The sequence below is a fragment of the Sturnira hondurensis genome, unplaced genomic scaffold (genome assembly GCF_014824575.4).
Source record: "Sturnira hondurensis isolate 20B ecotype Veracruz unplaced genomic scaffold, ASM1482457v3 Scaffold0022319, whole genome shotgun sequence".
Classification (NCBI taxonomy): Eukaryota; Metazoa; Chordata; class Mammalia; order Chiroptera; family Phyllostomidae; genus Sturnira; species Sturnira hondurensis.
In genome coordinates, this window is record NW_028094950.1 from 6,197,616 (window position 1) to 6,221,869 (window position 24,254).

Genomic DNA, 24,254 nt, shown 5'->3' on the forward strand with positions numbered 1-24,254 from the left:
TCAGATCCCTCCAGCACCATTTATTGAAAACACCTCGTCTCCCATTGAAATGCTTTGGCGCTTGGTCAGAAGTCAGCTGGGCGGATTCATTTCCGTGTTCTCTATTCCATACCGTTGATGTTCATGTCTGTCTGTCTGCCATACCACACCAGCTTTCCTACTGTAGCTAAATACTACACTTTAATATCATGAGGCGTCATTCCAGTGATTTCTCCCACTTTGTTCTTCTCTGTAGGGTGTGTCTTGGCTATTCTAGGGTGTCTTTTCATATACATTTTACAAAAGCTTGTCTAAGTCTGCAAACAACCTTGCTGGGAATGTGTTAGACATTGAATTAAACCTGTGGGTCAGCTTGGCATCTTCACTATGTTGAGTCTTTCCCATCCATGAACATGGTATATCTGTTCATTCATTGGATTTGATGTCTTTCATAAACATTTTGTAATTTTTGAACATAGATCTTGCACATGTGTCTCATTTTCTTTGTGGCGATTATAAATGGAACATTTTTATTGTCACTTTTCACTTGTTCACTGTTAGTAAATGGAAATGCGATTGATTTTTGATCTGGATCTGGGGTCAGACGCGCTGCCATTACACCAAGAGGCCACGTGATTTTGTGCATTGCCGTCGTATTCTGTGAACTTGCTAACTTACTCACTATTCCTAACTTCTGATTTTGTTATTTCATATTAAGATCTCTTATGGTTTTCCAAGTAGACCGCTGTGTTATCTGTAAATACAATTTTCCCTACAACCCGTTTGCCTCTTATTCGCCTTTCTTGCCATACGTCAGTGGCTAGAACTTTCAGTGCGGCGCTGAAGAACAGCGGTAGAGGCCGACATCGTGCCTCGGCGTGTAACGTGGAAACACCACTTCCACGTGGGTCTTCGTGCCTTCCCACTGTTAAATGTCGTTATCTGCGTATCAGCTGTTGTAATCTTTGTTCTGATCATACAATATAGTTTATAAAACTCACACAAAAAAGGACAGAGTATTGCATTTACCCATACTTCTTCTTACATTCTTCATTCTGATGCTCCAGTGCTGCTGCTTTAACCGTTTCCTTTCTGTTTGGAGAACTTCCTCTAGCCAGCGTTTATGATGAGGGCTGTTAGTAACAGATTTTTCTGGTTTTGGAGGGAGGGCTCTTTATCTGAGAGTGTTTTATTTCCCCTCTTTTCTTAATGGGTCGTTTTGCTGTAGACGGAATATGTGGTTGCTGGTTGGCCTCCAGGGCTTCAGATGAGAAACCCCCGTCACTCAAACTGTTGTTCCCTTGTGATGTGGTGTTCTTTCTGGCTACTTTCAAGATTCTGCCTTTGGTTCACCAGAGTTCGACTGTGATGTCTTGGCATGGATTTCTTTGGTCTCACTCTTTGGGGTTAGCTCAGCTTCTTAAATCTGTAGGTTTATATTTTCCACCAAATTTGGGAAGTGTTTAAATGTCATTTGTTAAAATACTCTTTGAGCTCCACCCTTTTTCTCCCTCCCTTCTGGAACTCTGATGGGAAATGGCCTTACTGGGCTCTCTTCTGTTTCTGGGTCACGAGGCAGCAAACACTGGTTCTGAGAGCCTCCCTTCTGTCGGGTGAGGGCGTGCAGGGCACCCGGCTTCTGCGTGGTGTTTCCGTCCTGGCGTCCCAGGCCAGTCTCCTTTCTTTCCACTGCCGTTGAGGGTGTGCCTTTGGTTGTCTTTTCTATTATTTCTGTAGTTTATTGCTGTGCTTCTAGAGAGGAGTAGGGAAAATGGGTTAAAACTATTTTATCTAGGCTAGAAGTTCTTTGCCTGTGTTTAACTTCTATATTTATAAAAATTCACTTTAAGTTTTGATGATCAGAATATATCTTTAAAACGTATGACATGATGGGAAAATAAGCTTATATTAGCCTGTTAAATTTAGATAAATTTAAATATTTTAATATCTAGACACAAATCTTCTGTCATGTGAGGTAAAACATTTGCAGCTACAGTGGTAGATAATTTAAAACTGCTTTCGAAAGAGCTGAGTCACAATTTAAATCCTTTAAGATATGAGGCAACATTCAGGCATACATGCACGAAAGCGTTGATAAGTTAGTGTGATTTTGACATTTGTAGTTTAAAAATGGGGATCATCGCTCTGAAAATTCACTAATAATTGAAATGATCAGTAAGCATTTAGAAGCGAATGTTTCCTGGCAAAGACATACTCTTAAAAAGTCTATATTTACGTTAGAAATGTGTTATACAAAGAAATTTATTACCAAATGCTTTTTAGGTGGAAACTATTATTTGTACCCTAATATGAAAACAAACATATAAAGGTTTAATTTATAGTTTCTTTTTTCTCCTTCTGTGACAGTTAATGTACATAAAATTTACAGGCTGTTCCACTTTCTGAAAAGAAAGAAATCTAAACGGTATTGAAAGCATGACTCACTTTTTCCTGATCTCTTCCCTTTCACGGTCTGAAGCAAATAACCCGTTACACGCTGCGTGTCACGTAAGGGAGAAACTTATTCTTAATCATATTGCAGCTAATTGTAGAAACTGGAATAATGACACTGCTGGGAACATTAGCAACATGTCATTCTGTTGTATTTAAGTCTTTTTTACACAGAATGTTTTCTCCAAATGAACTCTGTAAAAACTCACATTATAACTAAGAAAGAAAAAGAGCAGCCATTTCCCAACCCTTCTCCCAGCAGCAGAGCCCCAGGCACTTCCGACCTTCTGGGACGCAGGGTATGTGGGGGCTCGTCCCTCAGCTGGGGCCCAGGAGACTCAGAGGGAGGGGCTTCCTGAGACCCCACTGCTGAGCAAGGCCTCCGTGGTCGAGATGCAGTGTCAGTAAGCATGCCGCCTCTGGGTCTTCCCTGTGACTTCCGTCCTGGGGGCGTCTGCTTTACAAACCTTATGTCTATCTGTAATTAAAAAAGAAGAGCCGGCAAATTATGGCATCTTTGAATATTTGGCATCATTCCGCGTTAAAATGTTTTATATCTTCATTCACTCATTTGTATATCTGCTCATTAGTTCTTCATTTTAGGTAGTGGGGATAACCCAGTGAAGAAATAAAAGTCTCTTGTGTTTAAGGAACTTCCATTCTAATGGAAAAAGGCAATAAGCAAATATCTAACATGTCACAGGCTTGTGGGTGCTGAGAAGGAAAACAGCGCAGGGCGAGGGAGATAGATAGGGGTGCAGGTGCTGCGTTGGGTGGGGCACTCGCAGGGTGCAGTGTGCTACCCGGTAAGGTGACGGTGGGGGAATTCTGAGGACGCGGGGAAGGAGCCTCACAGCCATCTGGGGAGAGGACGTGCCGGGCAGAGGAAGCAGATCAGGTCCCCGAGGTCGATGTGTGCCTGATGGGTGCAGAGGAGTCAAAGGCGGTGAAGTCCGGAAACAACGGGTGGATGGCTTGAGTTTGAGGTTTTTTAGAAAACATTTCTTTATACAAGTAAGAAACTGTGGTGCAACTCCCAGTTAGGCCACCAGTTTAAATAACCCACAGCTGACTTAGCTTACTGAGTTCTCTGAGTCAGAGCTTCCCGATCCGGTTTCATGTTGTCTCTGCCCCTCGCTCAGAACTATCTTCTGCTCTGTCACCCGTTAGCCACGTGGCTGGGACGCGTAAGCCCGTTCTCTCACCTGTGACGTGAGGCAGTACTGGTGCTGTTCTCCACACACAGCTCTCGGAAGGGTCAGCCTACTTACTGGAGTACAAAATTGTTTCAGAAGTGGTGACATTCACTGAGTCATTGCTCCATGGAAGGGTGACACGGGCCTGGCCGAGGTGTGGTCACATGGCCGGCCTTCTCATGGCACTGACCCACTTCGTGCAAACACAGAGTTTGTGATGCAGCTTTCTCAGGAGGCCACCTGGGATTGGAGCCAGAATGACCATTAAAGTGGATGTTTTGGAAGCATGCATTAATGCAGCCAGTTTAGCAAATGCAGAGGCAACCGCTCATTCTCACCTCAAGGTGCCCTCTGAGTCTCAGGTACCCGGTCTGGGCAGTCTGTGCTAAGAGAGGCCGGGAGCCACAGAGTCAGCTTTCGGCCGGCTCTGGTGTTGAAAACTGCCTGTGCATGTAAAAGAGCAAACTGTCGCACCCACAGAGGTGCTGGGGATGTGATTTGTTTTAGGACTGCCTCAACGTGAAAGAAATGTCATCTGGGTCTTCAGTGAGAGGAGAAATGAGCATTCCTTTTTTTTTAGATTTTTAAAAATTTATTTACTTTTAGAGAGAGGGGAAGGAAGATAGAAAGGGGGAGAGAAACATTGATCAGTTGCCTCTTGCACGACCCCAACTGGGGACAAGGCCTGCAACCCAGGCATGTGCCGTGACTGGGAATGGAACCCATGGCCTTTTGGTTTGCAAGCCAGCACTCAGTCCACTGAGCCACAGCAGCCAGGGCAAAATGAGCATTCTTCATTTGACTGTGACTTGTTTTATATTAGAAATAGAGATGAGAATAAAGGGTAGTTCATTTTTGTTTGTAGCAAAATATCATATGATAAATGCACTTTAGTAAAATCTTTAACTTCACATTAGAGAAATTTTCTAGCCAACATGATTAGTTAGTAGTAAAAATGCTAAAATGAAAAGTAGAAATTCATTTAGAATAATTTAAAGAAAAAAAGCAGCTAAATTTTAGTGTGTTGAACTCATCATTTCCCATAAAATGATTCAGTATTTTAGCATAACATATACTGAATGCCAGTAACCCAGTTCTGTGGAAATCTACTTGTTTGAGTTTTTTGGTGAAGAACATTAGGACCCGTACTGTGATTTGTTCCAAACTCTTTTTAACTTAAAGCTTTTCGAGATGGGAAAGGCAGGGAGTTTTTGAAGGTTTGGGGGGGTGGAAAGGGATGTTGTTGAACTTCCCTCAGTGTCTGGTGAAAATTGCCAAAAGAGTGCTCACAATAACCGCATTTGACTTCTTCTACGAGCCATTTCCTCAGCCTTTGCCAGCAGGTTCACGTGTGCATTTGAACTTCCAGGTGGCCATGACTGACGTTGAGAATGAAGAGAACCGCTACTCGCTCTTTGCCGAGCTGCTGGAGTCCAGCTGCCAAGAGGTGGAATTTCAGCACTTGGTTTTGCTCCTGCAAGCGTGGCCGCCTATGAGTCGTGAATATGTGTAAGTGGCCACATAAAATTAGACTTCTTTGGTTTATCAAGTTTTAGAAATTCAGTACCTTCAAATGAGCCAATGAAAGAAATAGATAAAATTTGTCTTGCCCAAAACCCAAATTTTTTATTGAGAAATGTCAGCCAATGATTAATAATAACACTTGATTTATGATGTCAACAGAATAATTTTGTTCTACTTTTTTTTTAAAGCAGAAAATCATTTAACTCTCTTTGAACATGGCTTATAATGCTAACTTGAGAGAATTCCTATGGAATAAATGGAAAATTCCCCTTTATTGGGCACACACAGTGTTATGTGCCACTTAAATACATTGTCCATTCACACAAGAGCCCTGCACAGGAAGGCGATGTGACCTCACTTTGTGGATGAGGATGTTGAGGCTCATAAGTTGCACGGCTTCAGGCATCCCCTGGCTCACAGGTGGGGAGGCAGCAACCCGGCCAGCCCCTGGCTGCCCTCACTGCCCTGGGGCCTCCTCCTCTGAGCGAGGCTGAGCCGGCTGCTGCCACTCACCACTGCCTGGAGTGGCCGTCCAGTTCTCGTGCCCCCAGCGGAAGACCCCTACAAAGTCATGGCAGGTTCCCTCCGAGCACGTGTGCTACCTGTCATGAACTGCTGCTCCTTGTTGGCAAAAAGCGGGAGCACGTGGGCCCCTATTCCAAATGCCTGCGGACTCCAGGACGCACCTGTGCCTCCCATGCTTGCGGGTGCGCATGCTCCCCGTGCTGGTGCCCAGCTCTACCCTGTGAAGGTGAGGCTTTCCTGAAAAATCATCTGTGCAGTTTAGGACTGCTAAGAATGTCTGAAAACTTGACCTTAACCCCAGGACAAGACTGTTAGGGATTCCTGAAGAGGGCTCTTTTGGTTCTGTTTTTCTCCGTTAGAGTTGGCCTTGAGTATTATTCTGTGCGGGTTCCTGGTGGTTAGACAGTCACACACTTTAGAGACCGGTCCTCCCGCTACTTCCAGTTCCCACCTGGCCCCGTACGTAGTTACTGAAGTGCCGTCAGCTGTATTCCCTGTACTGTAATCGACACCCCTGGGCGGAGCAGCCTTTCTTAGATCTCTGCCATCCGTGGTGGAGACGGCACGCCGACACGCCGCCTTTAAGAACAGGGTCCCAGCTGCCCTGTCTGAAACTCGGCGGCACAGGGTCACGCATCACAGAACCTCCAGCTGGAACAGCTCTCACGGCAGAGCTGCCTGCAGACCTGGGGGGCTTGTTAACCAGAGACCCGGGCCGACTTGCTGCGTCCACACTTCTGTCCTGGGGCCTGGGAACCCGTTTCTGAACAAGCCCAGGAGAGGGTGGTGCGAAGCAGACGTGGGACCCCTGATTGGACGGGCAGCTGTGCTCCCCTTTCTCAGGAAATATGAGAGTTGAATGTAGATTTCTTTCCACCCTCAAAATGGATCTCTCAGAAAAGAGAACTTTTAAATTCAAAATAGGGCGCCTCTGGTGGATGGGTGAAGTGGTTTTACAGTTTCTTGTACCTTCAGAACAGAGAGTGTTTCAAATCTTTCACTGACCCATAAGAGGCAAAATCGGCTTCACTGAAAACCTTTATTGCATGTAAAACACTGAATGTGTTTGTAGACAAAAAGATCTGGTTTCTTAAAGGTCTATTTTTTGTAGTCACGTGGGAAGGGAAATGTGTAAATGGCTGGCCTGTGTTTTACAGCCCTCTGTGGAGAAGCCGTCAGTCAGAACACAGCACGATCCACCCACTTGCCCCTCTTCCCAGCCACGCCCCCTCTATCTAAGGGCCACCAGAGGTTAAGTCACATAAAGGTGTTTGTCTCTGCTCCTTCTGTGGTTCAGGTTGGTGTTTTACATGAGAACACATGTGATAGGTTACTTTAAAAACATGTTCTCAAAAGTTCTTTTGAGTATGCATTTTTTTATTTCAGACAACCCAATATATGACTTCAGCACTTCCAAAATAACCAACACAAAGAAAGGGAATTCATGGAGAGAGGGAGGGTTGGAGGGGAGGGGGTGGTGTGACAGGGTGCGCAGTCAAGGTAACCGCCCCGAGGTGGGCTGCGCCCTGTGGCTGCTACTTTACTAGTGCCAACTGCAGATTTGTGGTGTTAGGCCCTTGAGGGATGATGCATGGAAAGTGTCGAGATTGGCCCACCCATCGCTGGCTGGTGAAAAGTGCCTTTTCATTGGTGTCAAGGCCGCATTGCCTGCATTGCCCGCATTGCCTGGTGGGGCATGCTGAGCTGGGCCCTCGGTGCCCTCTGCCCTGGGGCTGGCTGCCTGTGAGAGAAAACCCGGGTGAGACTGGGAAGCGCAGACCGGGGAGGAGGAAGGAGGAAAGCAAAGCGCGGCTGTCCTTAGTGTCAGAAGACTCCGTCCGCAGTGGCTGGCTCTCCAGAGCTTTGCTCGTACTTCAAAGTAAGCCGCATTCCTTGTCCTCATAGATAAAGTTCCTTTGAGCTGAGATGCGAAGACTCGAAGACTCGTATTGTGAGTCTCCTTCTCTTCATTGCACTTGACTTTTTTCTCAGGAGCAAAGAATAAAATTCTTCATGGAAGATGCCATCCTTAGGTGCCCAGTGTCTGGACAACAGACACTTAATAGTAAAATTATTTTCAAATGTTAGAAGTGACATCAGTACCCTGGGGCCTTGGAATGAATGTGCTTTTAACTTGTGCCTTGAAATGTAAATCATGATGGTTTTGTAAGAGGGGGTGGTGGCAGCCAGAGAAGGGAAACAAAAGGCAGCCTCCCTACACTTGTGGGTTCTAGAAGTGAGAGAACTAGATGACGCTCCAGGTGTGGTCGCCGCACTGCGTGCATGTGGCTGCCTCAGTCTGTGTCCCAGGCTCTGCCGTGCCCGTCCTTACCCCGTCCTTACCCTGCCCTCACTGTGGTTAATCCTGCCCGGACCCCGCCATCACGGTCACAGGGCTAACTAAGAAAAGCCGCTGTTAGGTGGTGAACACCAAGAGGGGCCCGCTAGCAGGAGGGACACTTCACAGCGGCAGACATCTTTCATCAAACAAAGCGGCCCTGCGGGGCACACTTGGCTGCTTGTTCAAACTGGGGCCCCGAGAGGCCAGGTGGCGTTCCCCAGACCCATCCAGCCAGGCCCAGATTGTGTAAGTGACTTCGGTGAGTCAACCAGATCAAGGAGCCAGGGCTGCGGGTGGCCTGTGGATGCCGCAGGGTGAAGCCCGCCTTCCCCGGGGGACCCCCTCTCTTCTACAGGATGGGCTTGAAGGACCACGCACTTGGATTATGATTACAGTTGGTCCAAAGCATTCTACCTAGAAAAGTGGGATTCTTTTCTACTTCAAAATTTCTTATCTCAATTGTTACCGCTTTAACCATTTCCAATGCCTTGTGCTTTTCTCCCGTAGAACGAGCGTGACGAAAAACCCTTGGGTGAGACTTGCCTCGGGGATGCTGACCAGGGGCGCGGCGGAGCCCCCGGCAGGCCTGGGCAGTGCGGTTCTGGGACTCTGTCGCTCCTTATATGGCACCGGTCACATGCTCCCCGCCCAGGTGAGTGCCCTCCTGCCGCGTCCCTTCTCTCCTGCCCACTCTGAGGCGTACGCGGGTCAGTCTCTGCACCTGAAGGACATCAGCTCCCGTCTCGGGTAGGGAGCGGGACTTTTGTGACGGGTCCAGTGAAGACCAGTGAAGCCAGAGGGAAGCCGTGAGGGCCTTTTCTCTGCGCTGGAGCCGACTCTGAAGCAGCGTTCCGTTTAGACCCCCAGTGCAGGTCCCAGCTCTCACTGCCTTCGGGACCCGTTTGCATCCCACTCAAGTTTACGTCCCACTCACTTCCAAGGGGCGTGGCCGAGCACGCGGTACCTCTGTCCGCGCTGGTTGGAGACGCAGTAGGAGGCGTGAGCGCTCTCCTATGGGCAGGCAGCCGGCCGCGCTGGTTTTCACGTACTTTTGACATCACTGTAAGGAGATTGTCAGTAACCTCACTAGTTATTCTTGAAACTTGCCAAAACACTCAGTCACCTGCCTGTTGGCCTTACTTCTCTCTTTGATCCCGTAATCGGACTGTCACAGACCCATTTGTTCTATACATAGGTGTATATATGTGTTTGTGTATTCTCAAATAAGTACATAGTAATTACAGCCCCCTGCTGCTGTGGATCCGACCTCAGCAGTATGTCATTTGAGTGGTTTACGTGTCTCTGGTTTAAGCATTTGGATAATGGCACTAAACTGATAAACTTGAAAATAAAATGGTAAATATGGCTCTCTGAATCTTCATTTTACTCACTGCAGGAGAATATGCTCATTCTGAATGTACATTTAATGAATTGTTTTCTGAATGAGGGACTGGCTGAGTATTTTTTTAATTGAACTTTAAAATATTTTATTTATTTAAAGAAGTCTTTCAGCCATCAGAATGACAACATTCTTTGGTAAACGTAAGTGCCAACACCAGAGTTAACTTCCCCTTTTTCCAGTGGTGCCCGGTTGGCTGGTGTCAGCTACTGGTCTCCCTGTGATCTGCTCTGCTGTGTGTCCTGTGAGCCCCTGGGGGGTGGGCACCGCGGCCGTGTCGTCTCCGTTTCACCTGTGACTGGGTTCAGCACGCTGCACAGTGGGGCCTCAACACAGCCTGTTACCCTGCAAGGGAGGGATGATGTGAATAGCAGGGGTTCACCTTGGCCTTCACTTCACAAAGGCCAGCACTGCTGGGTCAGGGCCGCATGCCGGCCGTGCCCACTGTCAGTTCTGTCGGGCCTGGGTCAGGAAGGCGTAGGTCCTGTTGTTACGATGGAGGAAGCTGGTGGTGGTGGCAGGAACTGATGGTTGCCAGCCCTCCTGGGCTTTCCCTTCCATTGTCTCATTTAACCTCTGCCTCTCCTGTAAGGAGCTTCCTTGATCCCCCCTGGAAGCTGGTGAAGCAGAGGCTCTGAGGGCCTCCGAGGGCCCTGCTCCAGGCTCCGGGGCAGCCAATGGCCCGCCCTCAGACCAAGGCTGCGGGCTTAAAGCTTGAGAAGGACGGCTTCCATTCTTACTACACTGGGTGTGTCTGCAGGGAGTGTCTGTCTGATGCACCTCATTGTGGAGTTTTATTGTTGGTTCTTCCCCTCCTGTACGGTATTTTCCTCTGAGTGGCCCGTGGAGTCCCGGGTCTAGGTGTCGGGTCTAGGAGGAGGTGGAAGATCGTTAGGATCCGCATCGTTGCCTGGAGAGCCTGCTTGTTTTAAATGTCCTCGCGGTTTGGTGTGACTTAGTGAGTTCTCTCAAGTGAGGAACAGGAGTGACCCCAGACCCTGGCCGCTGCTCTCTGACCCTGCCATGCCATTCACTCCCTGGTCCCGGCTCAGAGGCAGTCAGGCACGTGACCTGTCAGCACCTGAGAGGGCGTGGCAGGCAGAGCGGAGTGTCCGTCACACAATATGTGAAGTCCAGGGAAGCCTTCGAGGGGAGGGAGAGGCATGCTCTTCCTTTTATTGACTGGCGTACGATACGTTTGCTTTCTGTTTCCTTTTTTTACTACAAGGAATTAGTGAGTTAGTGCTTAAGTGAGAAGCCGAGTAGCTCTAATGACTGAGCTCCCTGACATGGTCCTCTCGCCAGGCTGAGCTACAGCACGTTGACAAATCGAGGGATACGCTGAGTGTATTTGTGCTGGTTCGGTTTGAGCTCCGAATCATCTGATTGTTGTTCCTCGGGGTTTTAAGGTGATCAGAGCAGGAAGCACAGTGCCATAAGCACACTCGCGCTGGGGCCTCCTCGCACCAGCCCTGGAGAGGGATTTGCCTGCCTCTCCTCACTAGGACCAGGAGCACCCGAAGGGCAGGTGCAGCAGCACGAGCCCCCGTGACACACGAACCGCTCTGTTCCGGACGGGCCACGGCATGGTCTGTGGCCCTGAGCGGAGCATGCCCTCTGGACCTCCGCCATCTGGGCTCAGAACCAGGGGCTGCACTGGGTGATCTCAGCGTGGACTGCTGTCTGTCTGCTTGGTGAGGTCTCCGGCCCGCAAGGAGGATGGGCCCAGGGTCCCTGTTGACTGCTTCATCCATCGCAGCAAAGGCATCCTGCTTTGCTAAGTCCCCAGTCTCCTGGGGTGAGGGGAAAGCTGCCGGGTCGAACCCCATTTTCAATTAGGTCATTACCGCTTCTCTTTTCTAATGTGATGAGGCAAAAAATAATCATTATCACATGATTTTTGTTGCCACCGTGACTTGCTTCCATTTTCCGTATGCTGTCTCAGCGTCTTTTAATTGGGTGCATTTACGGATATTTCTCTTAGGAAAGCATGATTAGAGGGACTTTGTGGATGTTGTGTGCCATTCTTATTGATCACTAAATGTACTCCAGTGTGAATTAAAATTGCTACAAAGGAAGAGACGTTATTATTGCAAAATGGAAGTGTCTTATTAAGTTTACTTTACCGCATTTGAGAATTTCACAGTCTAATCCAGAGTTTCATAGTACTTAATGTCACAGTGCTGGTGGTGAAATTAGAGCTCACTGTTTGGTAAACCCAGCCAACCCCTTTGGTCTGCCCTGCTCTCTGAAGCAGGAGGTGCAGTTTCTCTTGGTCTGCGACAAGGACTCCGCCCCCACCTCCCATCCCCCACGTGCTCCCACGTTAGAGCTTCTTTTCTCCGTGACCCCTTAGACGGCCTTGTGGGGATCGCTGCTGTCGCTCATGCTACTTGTGATTTATGGCCGTGGTGGGTTTGCTGATTGAACATATCGGGAGAAAGTCACTGTTGCTCACAGGTCACACATCCCTTCTTCTTGGCTTGTATCCATGCAGTATATTGAGCATCCTCTGGAGTGGGGGTTAGGTAGAGTGAGAAGTTGGCACAGAACAGGCTCTTGGCGTTCATACAGCAGATGTGAACTTCCAGGTCCCAGCTCTTCGGGACCGACTCCGAAGGGCCGTGGTCTCGCTGAGGCACAGCATGAGGTGGAGTCGTAGACACTGTGGGCAGGGGCTGGGCATTAGATGCCCAGCTCCGGAGTGAGCCTCGTAAGTAACCCCCGGCTCCTAAGTCTCATTGTGGTGGTCCTCGTTCATGACCCTGATAATCAGGAACTTCACTTTTGGAACCTGGTGACATGCATGCATCCCTGTGCGTCCTGTGTCCCACACTCCCATGCAGGCCTGTGACACCTCAGGTGCAGGGACCCCAGGATCCGCAGGAAGGAGGGTTGTATGAGGACAGGTGGATCGTTGGCTGGACCAGCCCTGCTTCTCTGACAACCTTCAGCCACAGGGACCAAGCCCCCGGGCATCACCACGGACCAGAGTCCGCTCTGGGCCCAGTCCCCCACCCCTCTCTGTTCGGGGCCTCCCCGTTGTTCTGTGTCTTGATGGGCACACAGGCCCGAGCCACAGAAGTGCCGCATGCACTGTTTGGGGCGCTCTTTGCCACTCCCCACTTTCTGCAGCTCCCCAGGCCCCTCCTTCACAGGCCTCCTTAGTGAACTGCCCTCCTGCAGCGCAGGGGAGGGTGCCTGGCGAACCCAGCGCAGTATTTAAACCCAGAGCCGTCAGCCAAGAGACCAGAAGTAGTCGGCTGCTCAGGTGAAATGACGTCCTCCATCCCCAGGGGGCGGGGCTGCCCGGCGGGGGCTGTCTGCCCCGTACGCCTGCTCAGAGGAGACTGCAGATTATTTAAGTAACATGTTTCCCCAAAACTCAGGTCAGCCAAGTGATATGCTTGGTCTAAGTATCATAAGTTGCCAATTATTGATAACTTGCCGAGTAAGCAAAGATGAGTGTTAAGAAAAGAGGGAATTGCCTATCAAAGTTTTCAGGTATAGTATACACTGAGCAAATTTGAATACAGAGAAGGAAGATATTCTTGCCCTCAGGTGAGGCAGGCAGGCAGGCAAATGAATAATTAGGGTAACTCAAGGAGACAGCCAGACAGCGTAGGAAACAGGGACAAAATCCGATGTAATGGAGGAGTGCCCAGCCTGGGAACTGAGAGGTGCCTACGTAGGAGCTGGGTTTCCCGGGGCCTTCTGAAGCTGAGACGTAAAGAACTGAAGGGTTTGTCGGAGAACAGCGGGAGAAGCAGCACTGTGTGTGAAGGTGCAGAGGCCTGGGAGAGCCCCACTTGAGATGACTGCACCGTCCAGCAAGGTAGCCACTGGCCATGTGTGGTCGTCAATGCTAAAAGTACGTAAAACTGAATAAAGTTTAGAGCGCAGCTCCTCAGTGGTTCCCTACCCGCTTGTGGCTCGTGGCTGCCGTGTCGGACAGCGCAGACCCAGAACGTTCTGTCCTGGCTAACCTGTCTCCTGGGAACTTGCTATCTGAGCAGCATGCAGGTGGGCGCGTTGCTGTCACTTTGGAGGAGGTGGGGGAGGGGAGGAGGTTGGCGTGCGGCCACTGGGCTCGCTTGTCTTGCCTGGGAGTGTGTATTTCATCCTCCCCCAATTCTTCTGCAGGGTTGGGCACCCCGATTAGAAATCTGCACTCCCCTTTGGCCCGGAGGCTGGGTGAGACACCCCCGTGTGTCCTCTGCTTTATAGCCCACACAGCACTTTCCCGAGTTGGAGTCCGTAATGTTGGAAGGACGACGTTGCAAACCCTTCCCCTGCTGATGTCGATCGTTTGCACAAGCGTTTGTGTTGCACGGCCTTCCAGGGTGAACTGTGAAGGCCTTGCTGGTTCTCAGCAGAGAGGTGCAGGGCGAGAGCTAGAAAGTATGGCAGTTGGAGTTCCAAAGAGACTGTTCTCCTAAGCTTCTTAAGAACTTTGTCTGCCCTTATAATAATGTCAATGCACTAGGAAGATAGAGACCTGAGTTTTTCTTTTCTGGCATGCTACAGTCGGAGGAGAGAGAGATCGATCGATCGATCCATCAGCCCCGTGCCGGGCAGTGGTCCAACAGCCCTGCTTTGGGTGCCGAGGGTGTGTTCACTGTCTGGTCCCCCGTCTGGAAGTCCTGTTCTTTGTGCTACAGCCCAGACCCTGACTCCGAGGCAGTGTCTGACTCAGCGGGCAGGGGAGCCCCATACGTGCTTTCCATTCTTTTTTACTTTCGTCTCAAAGGATTATCACTTGTTGTCTTCCATAAAAGCCTGCTCTCTGATGACAGGTTCAGCCAGTATAATAAAGAGCTGAGAATAAAATTCAAATACACTTTAGTTTTTCTGGACCACAGATAGTTTTCCTGAAGTTGAATATCTTAAGTATCAAACATTCAGTTCACCTTTACATCAGGATTGTAAGCAGCCTTTTAAATATTTAACTTGCTGATTTCCTTTGTTGCGGTGCATGGTAACTAGCTATTTGATAGTAAGAACAATGGGTAAATAGTTTTTATTTGTTATGCACCTAGTGTATGCCGAGTCTTGTACGTTATTAACACTTACTCTCACAGACACTGCAGAGTAGACACAATTACCTCCATTTGATTCATGAGGAAGCAAGGGCTCTGAGAAAGTAGGGAAGTAAACGACGGGCCTACACCCACCTGGTGGGGTACTGTGCAGCCGGTAAAAGCAATGTCAGAGGAAAGCCTGAGAGCTCGGGAGGGTGTTTACCGCGCACTGTGAAGCCAGTGCAGCAGGACCCAGACCCTAACTCAGCGCGGTCCCACGAGTGCTTTAGATGCACATGCGCCTACAGAAACGGCGTGGAGACACGTCCGGAACAGCCCTGGGGACGCCCCGTGCTTCCTGCCACTCACAGGGTTGCGCTGTGTTTTCAGTGCCTGAAGGAGCTGTGTGCGCTGCTGCGGAGCCGGGGCCTCCTGCTGCCGTCCCTGAAACTTCTCCTGGAGAGCCCGGACACGAGTCTGCACGCGCTGGCCCTGGAGCACCTTGCCGCCGCTGCTCAGGTGAGCCCAGCCGGCTCGGCCCTGGCTTGTGGTGCACAGAAACAAGTCGGAGCTGTTGTTCTGGTGGGTGATGACCGCGACTTACCTATGATTGTTCTGTCCACAGCACTCGCTGACCGCAGTCGCTGTTTCTGTTTTGTCTAAGAAGAAGATACGTGCTTATTTAACAAACACTTACTAACCCAGTCTGGGTGTTTGGGTGCTCGCAGACTATAAGTCTGATGAAGAAAATGTCAGCGCCCCCAGGACTGTGGGGACCTAGTCCTGGGCACTTGCAGTTTGGGTTGAAGGCGCCCCTAGCGTTCTGCCGGTTTTCTGTGCCTGGGTGTGTGTTTGGTTGCCTGCCTGCTAATTGATGGTGAGAAAGTGGATCTCCGGCTCTCCTGCCCTCCAGCAGCCTGACGGGGTGGGTGGGGGTGGGTGGGTACTACACTCAGGGCTTGTGCTTTCCCCCTTGTTACTGTGATGAAGGAAGAGACTTTCACTTCCCTTTTTAAATTTCACAGTTCAGGATTAGTTAGCTCAGGGTCGTGTTTTAATGAATTTGCATCATACGATTCTTACAGATGCCCTCTGTAGGGAGACCATCCTTCCGTTTGAAGTATTTGGTGCTCGTACTATGTCTGTGGGAACGGGTGCTGTTTTCTGCACCGCCACTCTGTGCTGTGTCAGGACCATGCCGAGGTGTGCCCATGGACACTTGCCGTGGGCGTCTTTGACAGCAGATGGTGGTGTATTACACACCACCCCTCTGCAGCCATCCTGCGTGTGCTCTCTGGTGCACCCCGGAGTCGCGTACACAAGTGCACCAGCTTTTATTTTGAAGATTCCTTATCTCAGGTGCATCTCTCAGAACCACAGCCAGAACTGGAGCTCCCGAAGTGCTAACTAGGCTTGCTCCCAACACTCCCCCTCCCCTCCCCCCGACACACACACACACACACACACACACTCACTCTCTCTCTCTCTCTCTCTCTCTCTCTCTCTCTCTCAAATCTCAAAGTAAGAAGCCACATGGGCACAGCGCAACACCAAGTAGTTTGTAAATGGCCCCATTGGACCCACTACATTGTCACCTACGTGTGTGATATAGGACATCAGGCTAACACTCCGTGGTTCTGAAACTCCCTGCAGACCGTGGGCAGTTTGGTTGCAGTTGTGCTGCTCACACCTGTGACGTCGGTGGTCTTGTCGGTGGTCTGTGGCTGCCCGGGTGTAAATTGCTGACATGAACCACTTACCTATCTCTGTGACCCTTGCTTTTAGGTGACCTGTTCCCACTACGTTGAGTATTCACGTTAGGCTGTCTCCTTTGTGACCTTGACCTGTGTTCACAGAAGTGCTGAGCATCTTCATATATTTTGCACCCTCCAAAGAGCGAAAGTTCTGTGGTTTTCCCATTTTAAAGTATTTTTTAGCTTTTTATTTTGAGAGCACTTTAAGCTCCTGTTCAGTTGCCGTTCGCTCAGTTGCCCCTAGCGGCCAGGTCTTGCACACCTCAGTACAGTATTGCACCCAAGGCCGAGGCATCAGTGTGATCTCTGGAGCTGTCCTGGTGTCGCTGTGTCACCCGCACTCGGCTCTCCGTGTGTCTGTGTGCGAAGTCCTGTGTAACGTCGCTACGGCAGTCACGGTGCAGAACAGTACGTCACGGTGTCCCTCACTGCCTCTGTGGCCACAGCCACTTTCTCCCTCCCCGCCTGCCCACCGCCCAGGCAGCCGTCAGTCTCCCCTCCGTCTCCCAGCTGTGCTTTGTTACTCCCCCCACCCCTTGTCTCAGGAGAAGCTGCTGGTCCACGGTTCTCAGGCAGCCAGTTCACTGGGCCTTTTCTGCAGGGCTCTTATCTGGCTATTCTTCGATTGTGCTTGGCATCTCGGTGGAAAATAGAAGGCGTTTGCTTTCTTGTTTGTTTTTATTTTGCTACTCACTCGGTTGATTAGATTAGCTCATCCCTAACGTCATTGGCTGTTGATGGAAGTTCCTATTGACTTAAACAGCAAACACCTGGCAGCGGGACTCCTGAGAGGCAGGCGCTCGCGTCCCTGACACATGGATCCAGGTGGAGAAACGCCCACCTGCTTGGTGAGGGCGTGCAGTGCTTGGCTGTTCTTTTCAGACACCGACCACCGGGCAGGCGTTTACAGTGACGGGATGGCGCGTAAGGGCCGGTGCTGGCGCTTGCACTGGCTTCCCCTCCACGCCTTTCTGAGACCGCAGACCTCTGGGGTCCAGGAGCTTTTACAGATGGCCAACAGCCCTTCCCCCGGGCGTATGCAGGAAGTCCTTCTTAGAGTTCCCGTTGCTGGTGACTGACTCGGGCCCTGTGTGGTGTGGACAGCCCGGTCGCCCCTCCCCCAGCCCAGTGAGCGCTGGCGCTCGCCTTCCGGCCACGTCTCCTCCGGGAAGAACATCTTGCTGGTGGCCTGAAAGCCACTGCCACGTGTTTTCTGCCAGGTGCAGCCTCTTCACTCATCTCATCAGCGTGAGCAGAGTTGTGTCTGTAACAGTTTCACGCGCAGAAAACTTCCCGTCCTGCAGCGCCGGGTCCGTGGCAGCCTCGACACCTTTGCTCTTCCCGCTGTCCCTGGCCCCGGCTGCCCTGGGCTGGCACGCCTGCTAACAGAGTGACTCCTGGGGTTCGAAGGGAGACTGTGACACCTTTAGCACCTGATGAAGGGCTTCTCCCTGACTCCAGTAATAACTGCCGTCTTCCGGAAACAGCTTCTTCGGGCCAGGAAACGTAATAGACACGTCCTCGTGTTACCGTCTCAGTAACCCTGTGAGAAGATCGCGTTCCGGTTCCACAGATGAGAACTGGAGGCTCGGGTCATCCAGCCAGGGAGCAGCCAGAGCTGAAATTGAAACCCCGATCCGGCTCTCAAGGCTGGACTTAGCCATCCTGCTCCTTTTAATGTCACTAGGCGAGATGTATTATACTGGAAAAAGGTTATCTCTGCAGAGAAATGGAATTGCTGAAAGCATCTTGAACCACATAATATTAGCTCTGTGAAGGACGAGAGCAGAGTGCGGTGAAGAGCTTACCCAGTGTAGGGCTTCCTTTCCCATCCACTCAGTCCTGAGGCCCTGGTCAAGCCCAGCTGGGGGTCCAGAGCTGCCAGCCCTACTCCCCCGGCGCTCTGTGCTGCTGGGGCGGTGGGCCTCGCGGAGGAGCGCCCTCCAGAGTGGAGGCTGCACCTTCTCTGGAATGTGGTGGTCTCAGTTCTGCCCTGTGCAGGTCAGAGTGGGTTGCTTCCGTGTTCCAGTCCTGCAAGTTTTTGATAAACGTGATTCTTACCCCCTTTGATCTTGCCACAAAGCCACCGGGACCTACTGGAACCTACTGACGATACATACAAGGACCAGAGCCTTAAAGGTTCTCAGAGAAGCCTGCTTGGATGGACATCTGTGTATGAAGCCATGGACCCCTTCCTGTGTCCCCCTCTAACGTTGCCCAGGTCTCCAGCTGACTTGTGTCCCTCAGTGAGAGTCTGTTCCCCTGTAGAGGTCCCTCCATGTCACCTTCCCCACACTCAGAGTCGGCTCAGGCACTCACCTTCTTGCCCTGGTGTTCCATGGTAACAGGAAGGCTGGGCTGGGCCCTAACAGCCACGCTTGGTGTCTGCAGAGCCTGTGGGTTCAGCTCTGAGGTCAGCTGGTTTCCTTCTCAGGTGTCCAAACCAGGTTAGGGGACAGCGATCCAGTTGAACAAAGAAGGAGCGGTGAGGCCCCAGAGGCCGACTGTTACTGAACTGACCTCTTTTTTGCAGGTACTATCCTTTGGCTCTTTTTCTCAGAATTTTGAGCATGTTGACTCATTTTTAAATATCGCTTCAACCTGAACATACCTAGGCACGGTAGTGGCACCCATCCTCTGCCCCTCGGCCTAGGGCCGGTCTCCTGATGAAGGAACCTCAAGGCATGTGCCCAGCTGCCGCTGGCAACGGGCAGATGTTCCTGCAGGTTAACCCGGCGTTCTTCCAGACGGTACGGGCGTGTGCCCGGGTCACTTAGTGTGAGCAGACGCCTGGGCGCCCATTGTATGCGCTGGGCCCTGTGTGCGGGAGCGAGGAGTGGGGAGGGTGTTTGTGGAAATGAAAAGAGCGAGCACCTGCGTTCCACAGAGTTACTTCTCAGGGGTTGACGCGGGGCATGGAGGAGTTAGGCAAAGTGGGGAACCACCAGACTCAGGACCCTGACGTGGAAAATTTGGTTATGGTCGTATTGGCAATCCAGCTTGGAGTTCCAAAGGTTCTCTTCCCGTTGTTAGCTAATAAGCCCGATGATTTACCCCAATGTTGGCTTCCGATGAGGGGCACTGATAAATCCCCGGCCAGGAAGGGGACTGATGGTGTGCTGAGAGATGGGGTCTGGATAGCAGTCAGATAAACACAGAATCCCAAAAATTATCCACCGGCATTTTTTCTCATCCCAGGTATACACTTACATTGCCCTTTTATTTTTCTGCCCTTATTGTTGATGTAGTTAATAGCTTTTATTAGTAATAGTATATATAAAATGAGACAAATTCTTTCCCTGAAGTAAACAGCGCAACAACATTAAATAATCTTTCTTGAAGTAATGGAAATCAGGCCCTGCGCACATTGTGCTACTGGAATTTCGGCTCACCTCGTTACTGTAGTTCACTCCTAACTTTGTACAGATCTGTAAAATCACAGATTGTAATTCAGAGGAAGTTCATTACCTGGTATTAAACCAGGAATTAAGCAGATAACATTTTAATGGCTTGGAAGACAGTAGAGTTTTGTGCTTGAATAGATTTCTTTCCCAATATCTACAAAGTTTCATTCATTCTCAAAAATTAATCACTAACACACAAAAAAATCACTGATGAGGAGGTGGCAAGCCTTGTGATATATGTGCGCCTCTCTCTCGTCCCGAAATGCCTTACTCCTGATTGGTGTGACTGTACCAACTTTGGCCGTGTGTTGTATTTTCAACTCTGTGCACTGCACTAAGCACTTAAAAATCACAGGTTGTCTCGGCCCCCCTAGGTGGTCTGTATTTCAGATGTGTGGACAGAAGGCCCGCGAGAGCATCCTTAACAAGGTCACACGGCAATTTGGCGAAGCAGCCGGGATTGGAAGTTGGTCTGCAGCCCCAAAGCCTGTCTTCTTTCCAGGAGACCACATTGCCTCTCCCTCTAATGCAGTTATTTGATCGGAGGAATTGAATTAGCGAATGCTCCTGGACTTGTCTCAGAGTATGTCACGTATCCAACTGAGTCCAAAATGACAGAATACACTTTCTTCTTCAAGCTATCGGAGCACTGATGTAGCTGGTGTCAGGGGTGTGTGATTTTCCACCGACTCTGCACCAAAGGAATTCCTGATCGATTAAAAAGTCAGATGGTTTTCAGTGTCAGAAAATAATATATTTATATCAGATCCTCCAAGGAGTTACAACTTGTAAACTTGAAACAATAAAATCATAAAATACAGATTCTTTCCTTATGATATAAAGTATAAAACTTCTATACAAGAGCAAATAAGCCAACAGAGTTGTGAACAGAGTAGAATGCTCACTAGAGCTGCAGTGAGGATTAGTGTTTAAGTTACCCTGAGAGGCCTCCGTCAGGGTGACGGGGAGGCAGTCTCGTCTCCCTATGGCCTTGGGCACCATGTCTTCCCTGACTTCCAGGAGCTTCCTCCAGCACTCATGTTGGAGGAGGTCCTCCCCAAACCCCCTCCCAACTTCTGTATTCTTTCATTGTCTCTCTTGACCCAAATATACACAGAATTATGTCCATGTATTTCCTTTGCACGTGACAATTATGAAGTTGCCACTTTTGTTTTCTTGAGACGATAATCTGGAATTTCCTCCCAGCCTTTCCCAGACCACTGCCCGAGCTCTGGGGGCCGGTGGGGTCTGACCCCACTGGAGCATAGGGGCCTGTGAGTGTGCCAGGGCCGAGGGGACACGTGGTATTTCCCTCCCATGACTGCAGCTGTTGCTTGCCCAGCCAGGACAGCAGACAGAGAGCCTGTGGAGTGTGGACGCCTGCCCTGTCCCTCCCCACCTCCCAGCCTGCCGGGCATGGGTTCTGCATGTCTTCTTCCAGGGCATGGGCAGCTATGCAAAAGGCTGGGCACATCCAGTGGGAAGCCGATTTTTAGGGTGTCCTGGCCCTGGAGAGAAAGGAACAGGAGGAGGGTGAGAAGTACGGCCGCTGCTGGTGTTGCAGAACCCCTGGCTCTGCCTCCACCTGGAAAAATCCCTCCCTTTCTCGGCATCCTTCAGGCCTCCAAAGGAGGGCCAGTGAGTAAAGAGTCACAATGGGATCCCAGCCTTGAAGACCTATTCAGGGCAACAACGAAAGTACTGCCTCGCAGTGTTCGGATTCTGAGCTTTTTATCCATGTGTTTCATCGAACATTTGCCTGCAGCATCCTGGCACACACATTTGTCTCGTGGAGGGAGGGCTGGGTGGAAGGATTCTTGATTTTTACGGGTGAACCAAAATAACACACATACAGTAACTCAGATGCTGTGTGCACATGTGCAGTGAGCGGATGTGAATGAGCTTTGGCGTTTCTCGTTCATTCACGGGTTCACCCCACAGACCCAGCACGTGTGCTAGGCACATGCTGAGCCCCCAGCACTCGGCCCCCATGATCCTGGGCTTGGGGGCTGCAGGTGTGAACAGAGGAGAGGAGACCCCTCCTCTGGAGGAGCCCCTGTGCTGGAGGGGACGCACAGTGAACCAGCCGGCCAGGGAGAGATGAGGGCACTTTCCCAGCTCACCAGAGTAGCTGTGTGACATTCCACCCATGACCTTGACCCCACCGAGCCTGTTTTGTCATCTGTCACATGAGACTGGAGCTGTCTGAGTGGGGCATTTTAAGGCTTAGAGAGGAAATGCTTGCGAGCACTTGGAGTAGACACAGTAATAATGAGGGCAGCCCCGAGGGGCCTTAAGACATCTGTTCCCTACCTGTGAAGTGAGAGAGAGGAAGGGAACTGGGAGGAAGAAGATGTGCGGAATGCACCCGCCACCACACCGGTGCGGAGATTGAAAGCTCGGGTCCTTTTGTGCAGAAATGCTAGTCTTTCATACCAGTTGCTTTTGCGACCGTCTTGCCTCCAAAAACAAAAACAAACCAAATGCCCAATCAAGTTCACCTGTGTGTCTCCCTGAGTCAGGTGGGTACACTGTCAGCACAGGTGCGGGCGAATGACGGGCAGAGAGAAGACACCTGGGGTCAGCAGGGTCTGTTCGGTTCCGGGCCCACTGTTCACATTCCCTGCAGAGGCCGGGTCCTTACCAGGGACTGGTTTCCAGGCATGTGACAGAGTTCAGTCCTGTCGTTCATTCAGCCAGGTAGCAAAAGTGCAGTGAACCGGATGCTGAAACAGAAGGATGATAGAATCTCTGTGCCGGGGAAGCTCCCAGGCTGGCGGGGGTACAGGCACACGGAGTTCTAGAATACAGCACGAACGGGCACCTGTATCGGCGTCTTGGAGTATGGAGGAAGGGGGAACCCGCTTGGCCAAGAGATTTAGAGAAAGTGTCGCCAAGAAGACATCACTGGAGCCGACACTGATGCTGGGTTTTGAAGGGTCACCAGTTACAGGAAAGACAGGTGCCACCTCAGTGGCAGTGACTCTAATTTTCAGAACTCTTTTTGTTTCGTTCTTGCGCCCGGCAGACGCAGTGACCTCCCCATGTCAGTAGCCTTCCCTCCTTGTCACAGAGCGACTGGGAACGACTCTCTGTGTGCGGCCTGATGCGTCTGGACCCAACAGTCATGAGTGGGGCTTCCAAATGCCACATTTCTGAGGTTCCTACAACCAGAATTATTAAACAGGCCCTGTCACGGGTTGTTTTGTGGCACCACAATGTAATAGTGACTTTTGGTAGGCATAGTGTTGCCTTGGTTCCTTACAACAACACGGACAATACTAGAAAATAGAAAAACAGCGGCTAAGTGTCAGAGCCATGGGAAACCACGCGTAGACTAAGAAGGGAGGACCAAAGGGACAGTACAGAGAACACGCGGGCCTAAAGGACCCGCGAAACACTTCGAAAGGGTGAGTTTGGTGCTAGGCTTCTAGGCCCTTAAGTAAGAATGAATTTTAAACCCCTCCTGACGCCGCCTGTCTGTGTTGGGGGTTGACGGATGGAGGGCTCCCTGGAGGAGGACAAAGGTGGTCCTGTGCCGAGATGTTTCCTTTTTTCTTGTGGATCTACATTCAGGGGAGTGTGGGGTACGTGCCGGGGTGAAATGGTCAGCGTGGTTGTGAAAGCCCGGGCTTGGGAGGCTGACCTCAGTTCCGACTCCGTGACTTACTGACCATGGCGCTCAGCGAAGTGCCCACCCGTCCGCAGAGCTGAGTCGGGAGGACACAGTGTGGAAACGCACGTGCGGTGTTTAGCACGGCCCCTGGCGCTCAGTTTTTGGGAGCAGTTGCAGTGATTCCAGGGGGCTCTGGGAACAAGCGTGCCTCCTGTTCAAGGGAGACCTACATGTGCTTTCTGTAGCAGGCGCTGTTAACCCCGGGAGAGGTGTTTATGAGGACAGAGCAAAAGGGTGGTGCCTAGCGAACCAGCAGAGTGTGGTAAGTCTCCTGGTGAGAAGTAAGCAGCTCCAGCTCACGTCTTGCCTGTCTTATTTCTTGAAGGTGGATGACTCAAACTGTGACCAAGAACTTCTTTCCCTGCTCCTGGATGCCAAGCTGTTGGTGAGGTGTATCTCCACTCCCTTCTACCCGCGCATCATTGAGCACCTGTTGGCCGGCACTCAGCAAGGGCGTTGGGACGCGGAGGAGCTGGCCCGACACCTGCGGGAAGCAGGCCACGAAGCCGAAGCCGGGTCACTGCTTCTGGCCTCGAGGGGGACTCACCGGGCCCTGAGGACGTTTAGCACAGCCCTCAAGGCGAGCCAGCACTGGGTGTGAACGTGCCGGCCATGGAAACCTTGGTCTCCAGTTTCCCATGTCCTGGTGGACAGGAGCTTCCGGAGCAGAGTGCTATTCCCCGAGGCCACACCTGTGCCTGTTGATTGTTCTCAGTGGTCCCCGCAAATTGAAATAAAGATACACGTGGACGATGAGCGAGCTGCTGTTTGTACATACTTGATTATTGACTGACAGAGGGCTAGCCCTTTCTCCTGTGTGTTGAACTGCCTTTTCTGAATAGAATGTAATTAAAGCACCTAAGACCGCAGTTCACACAGTTGTGTGTGGTGTGGGCAGGCCCGTGTGAGAAGAGGAGCACGTGGGTGGGATGGTTTGTAGTTGGGGCCGCTGTGGATGGAGGAAGGATGGACCTGGGTTCAAGT

General features: G+C 50.8%; 1 protein-coding gene across 1 annotated transcript in view; it reads left to right on the plus strand.

Moving 5' to 3' along the window:
- Positions 1-24,013, plus strand: part of NBAS (NBAS subunit of NRZ tethering complex) — a 248,103-nt gene extending 224,090 nt beyond the window's left edge. Inside the window, exons 48-51 of the mRNA XM_037035490.1 lie at positions 4,996-5,135; positions 8,524-8,668; positions 14,827-14,955; positions 23,596-24,013. Of these exons, the coding sequence (XP_036891385.1) occupies positions 4,996-5,135; positions 8,524-8,668; positions 14,827-14,955; positions 23,596-23,871 (690 nt within the window). The 3' untranslated portion in view covers positions 23,872-24,013. The remainder of the gene's footprint in view (positions 1-4,995; positions 5,136-8,523; positions 8,669-14,826; positions 14,956-23,595) is intronic.
- The last annotated feature ends 241 nt before the right edge of the window (positions 24,014-24,254 follow it).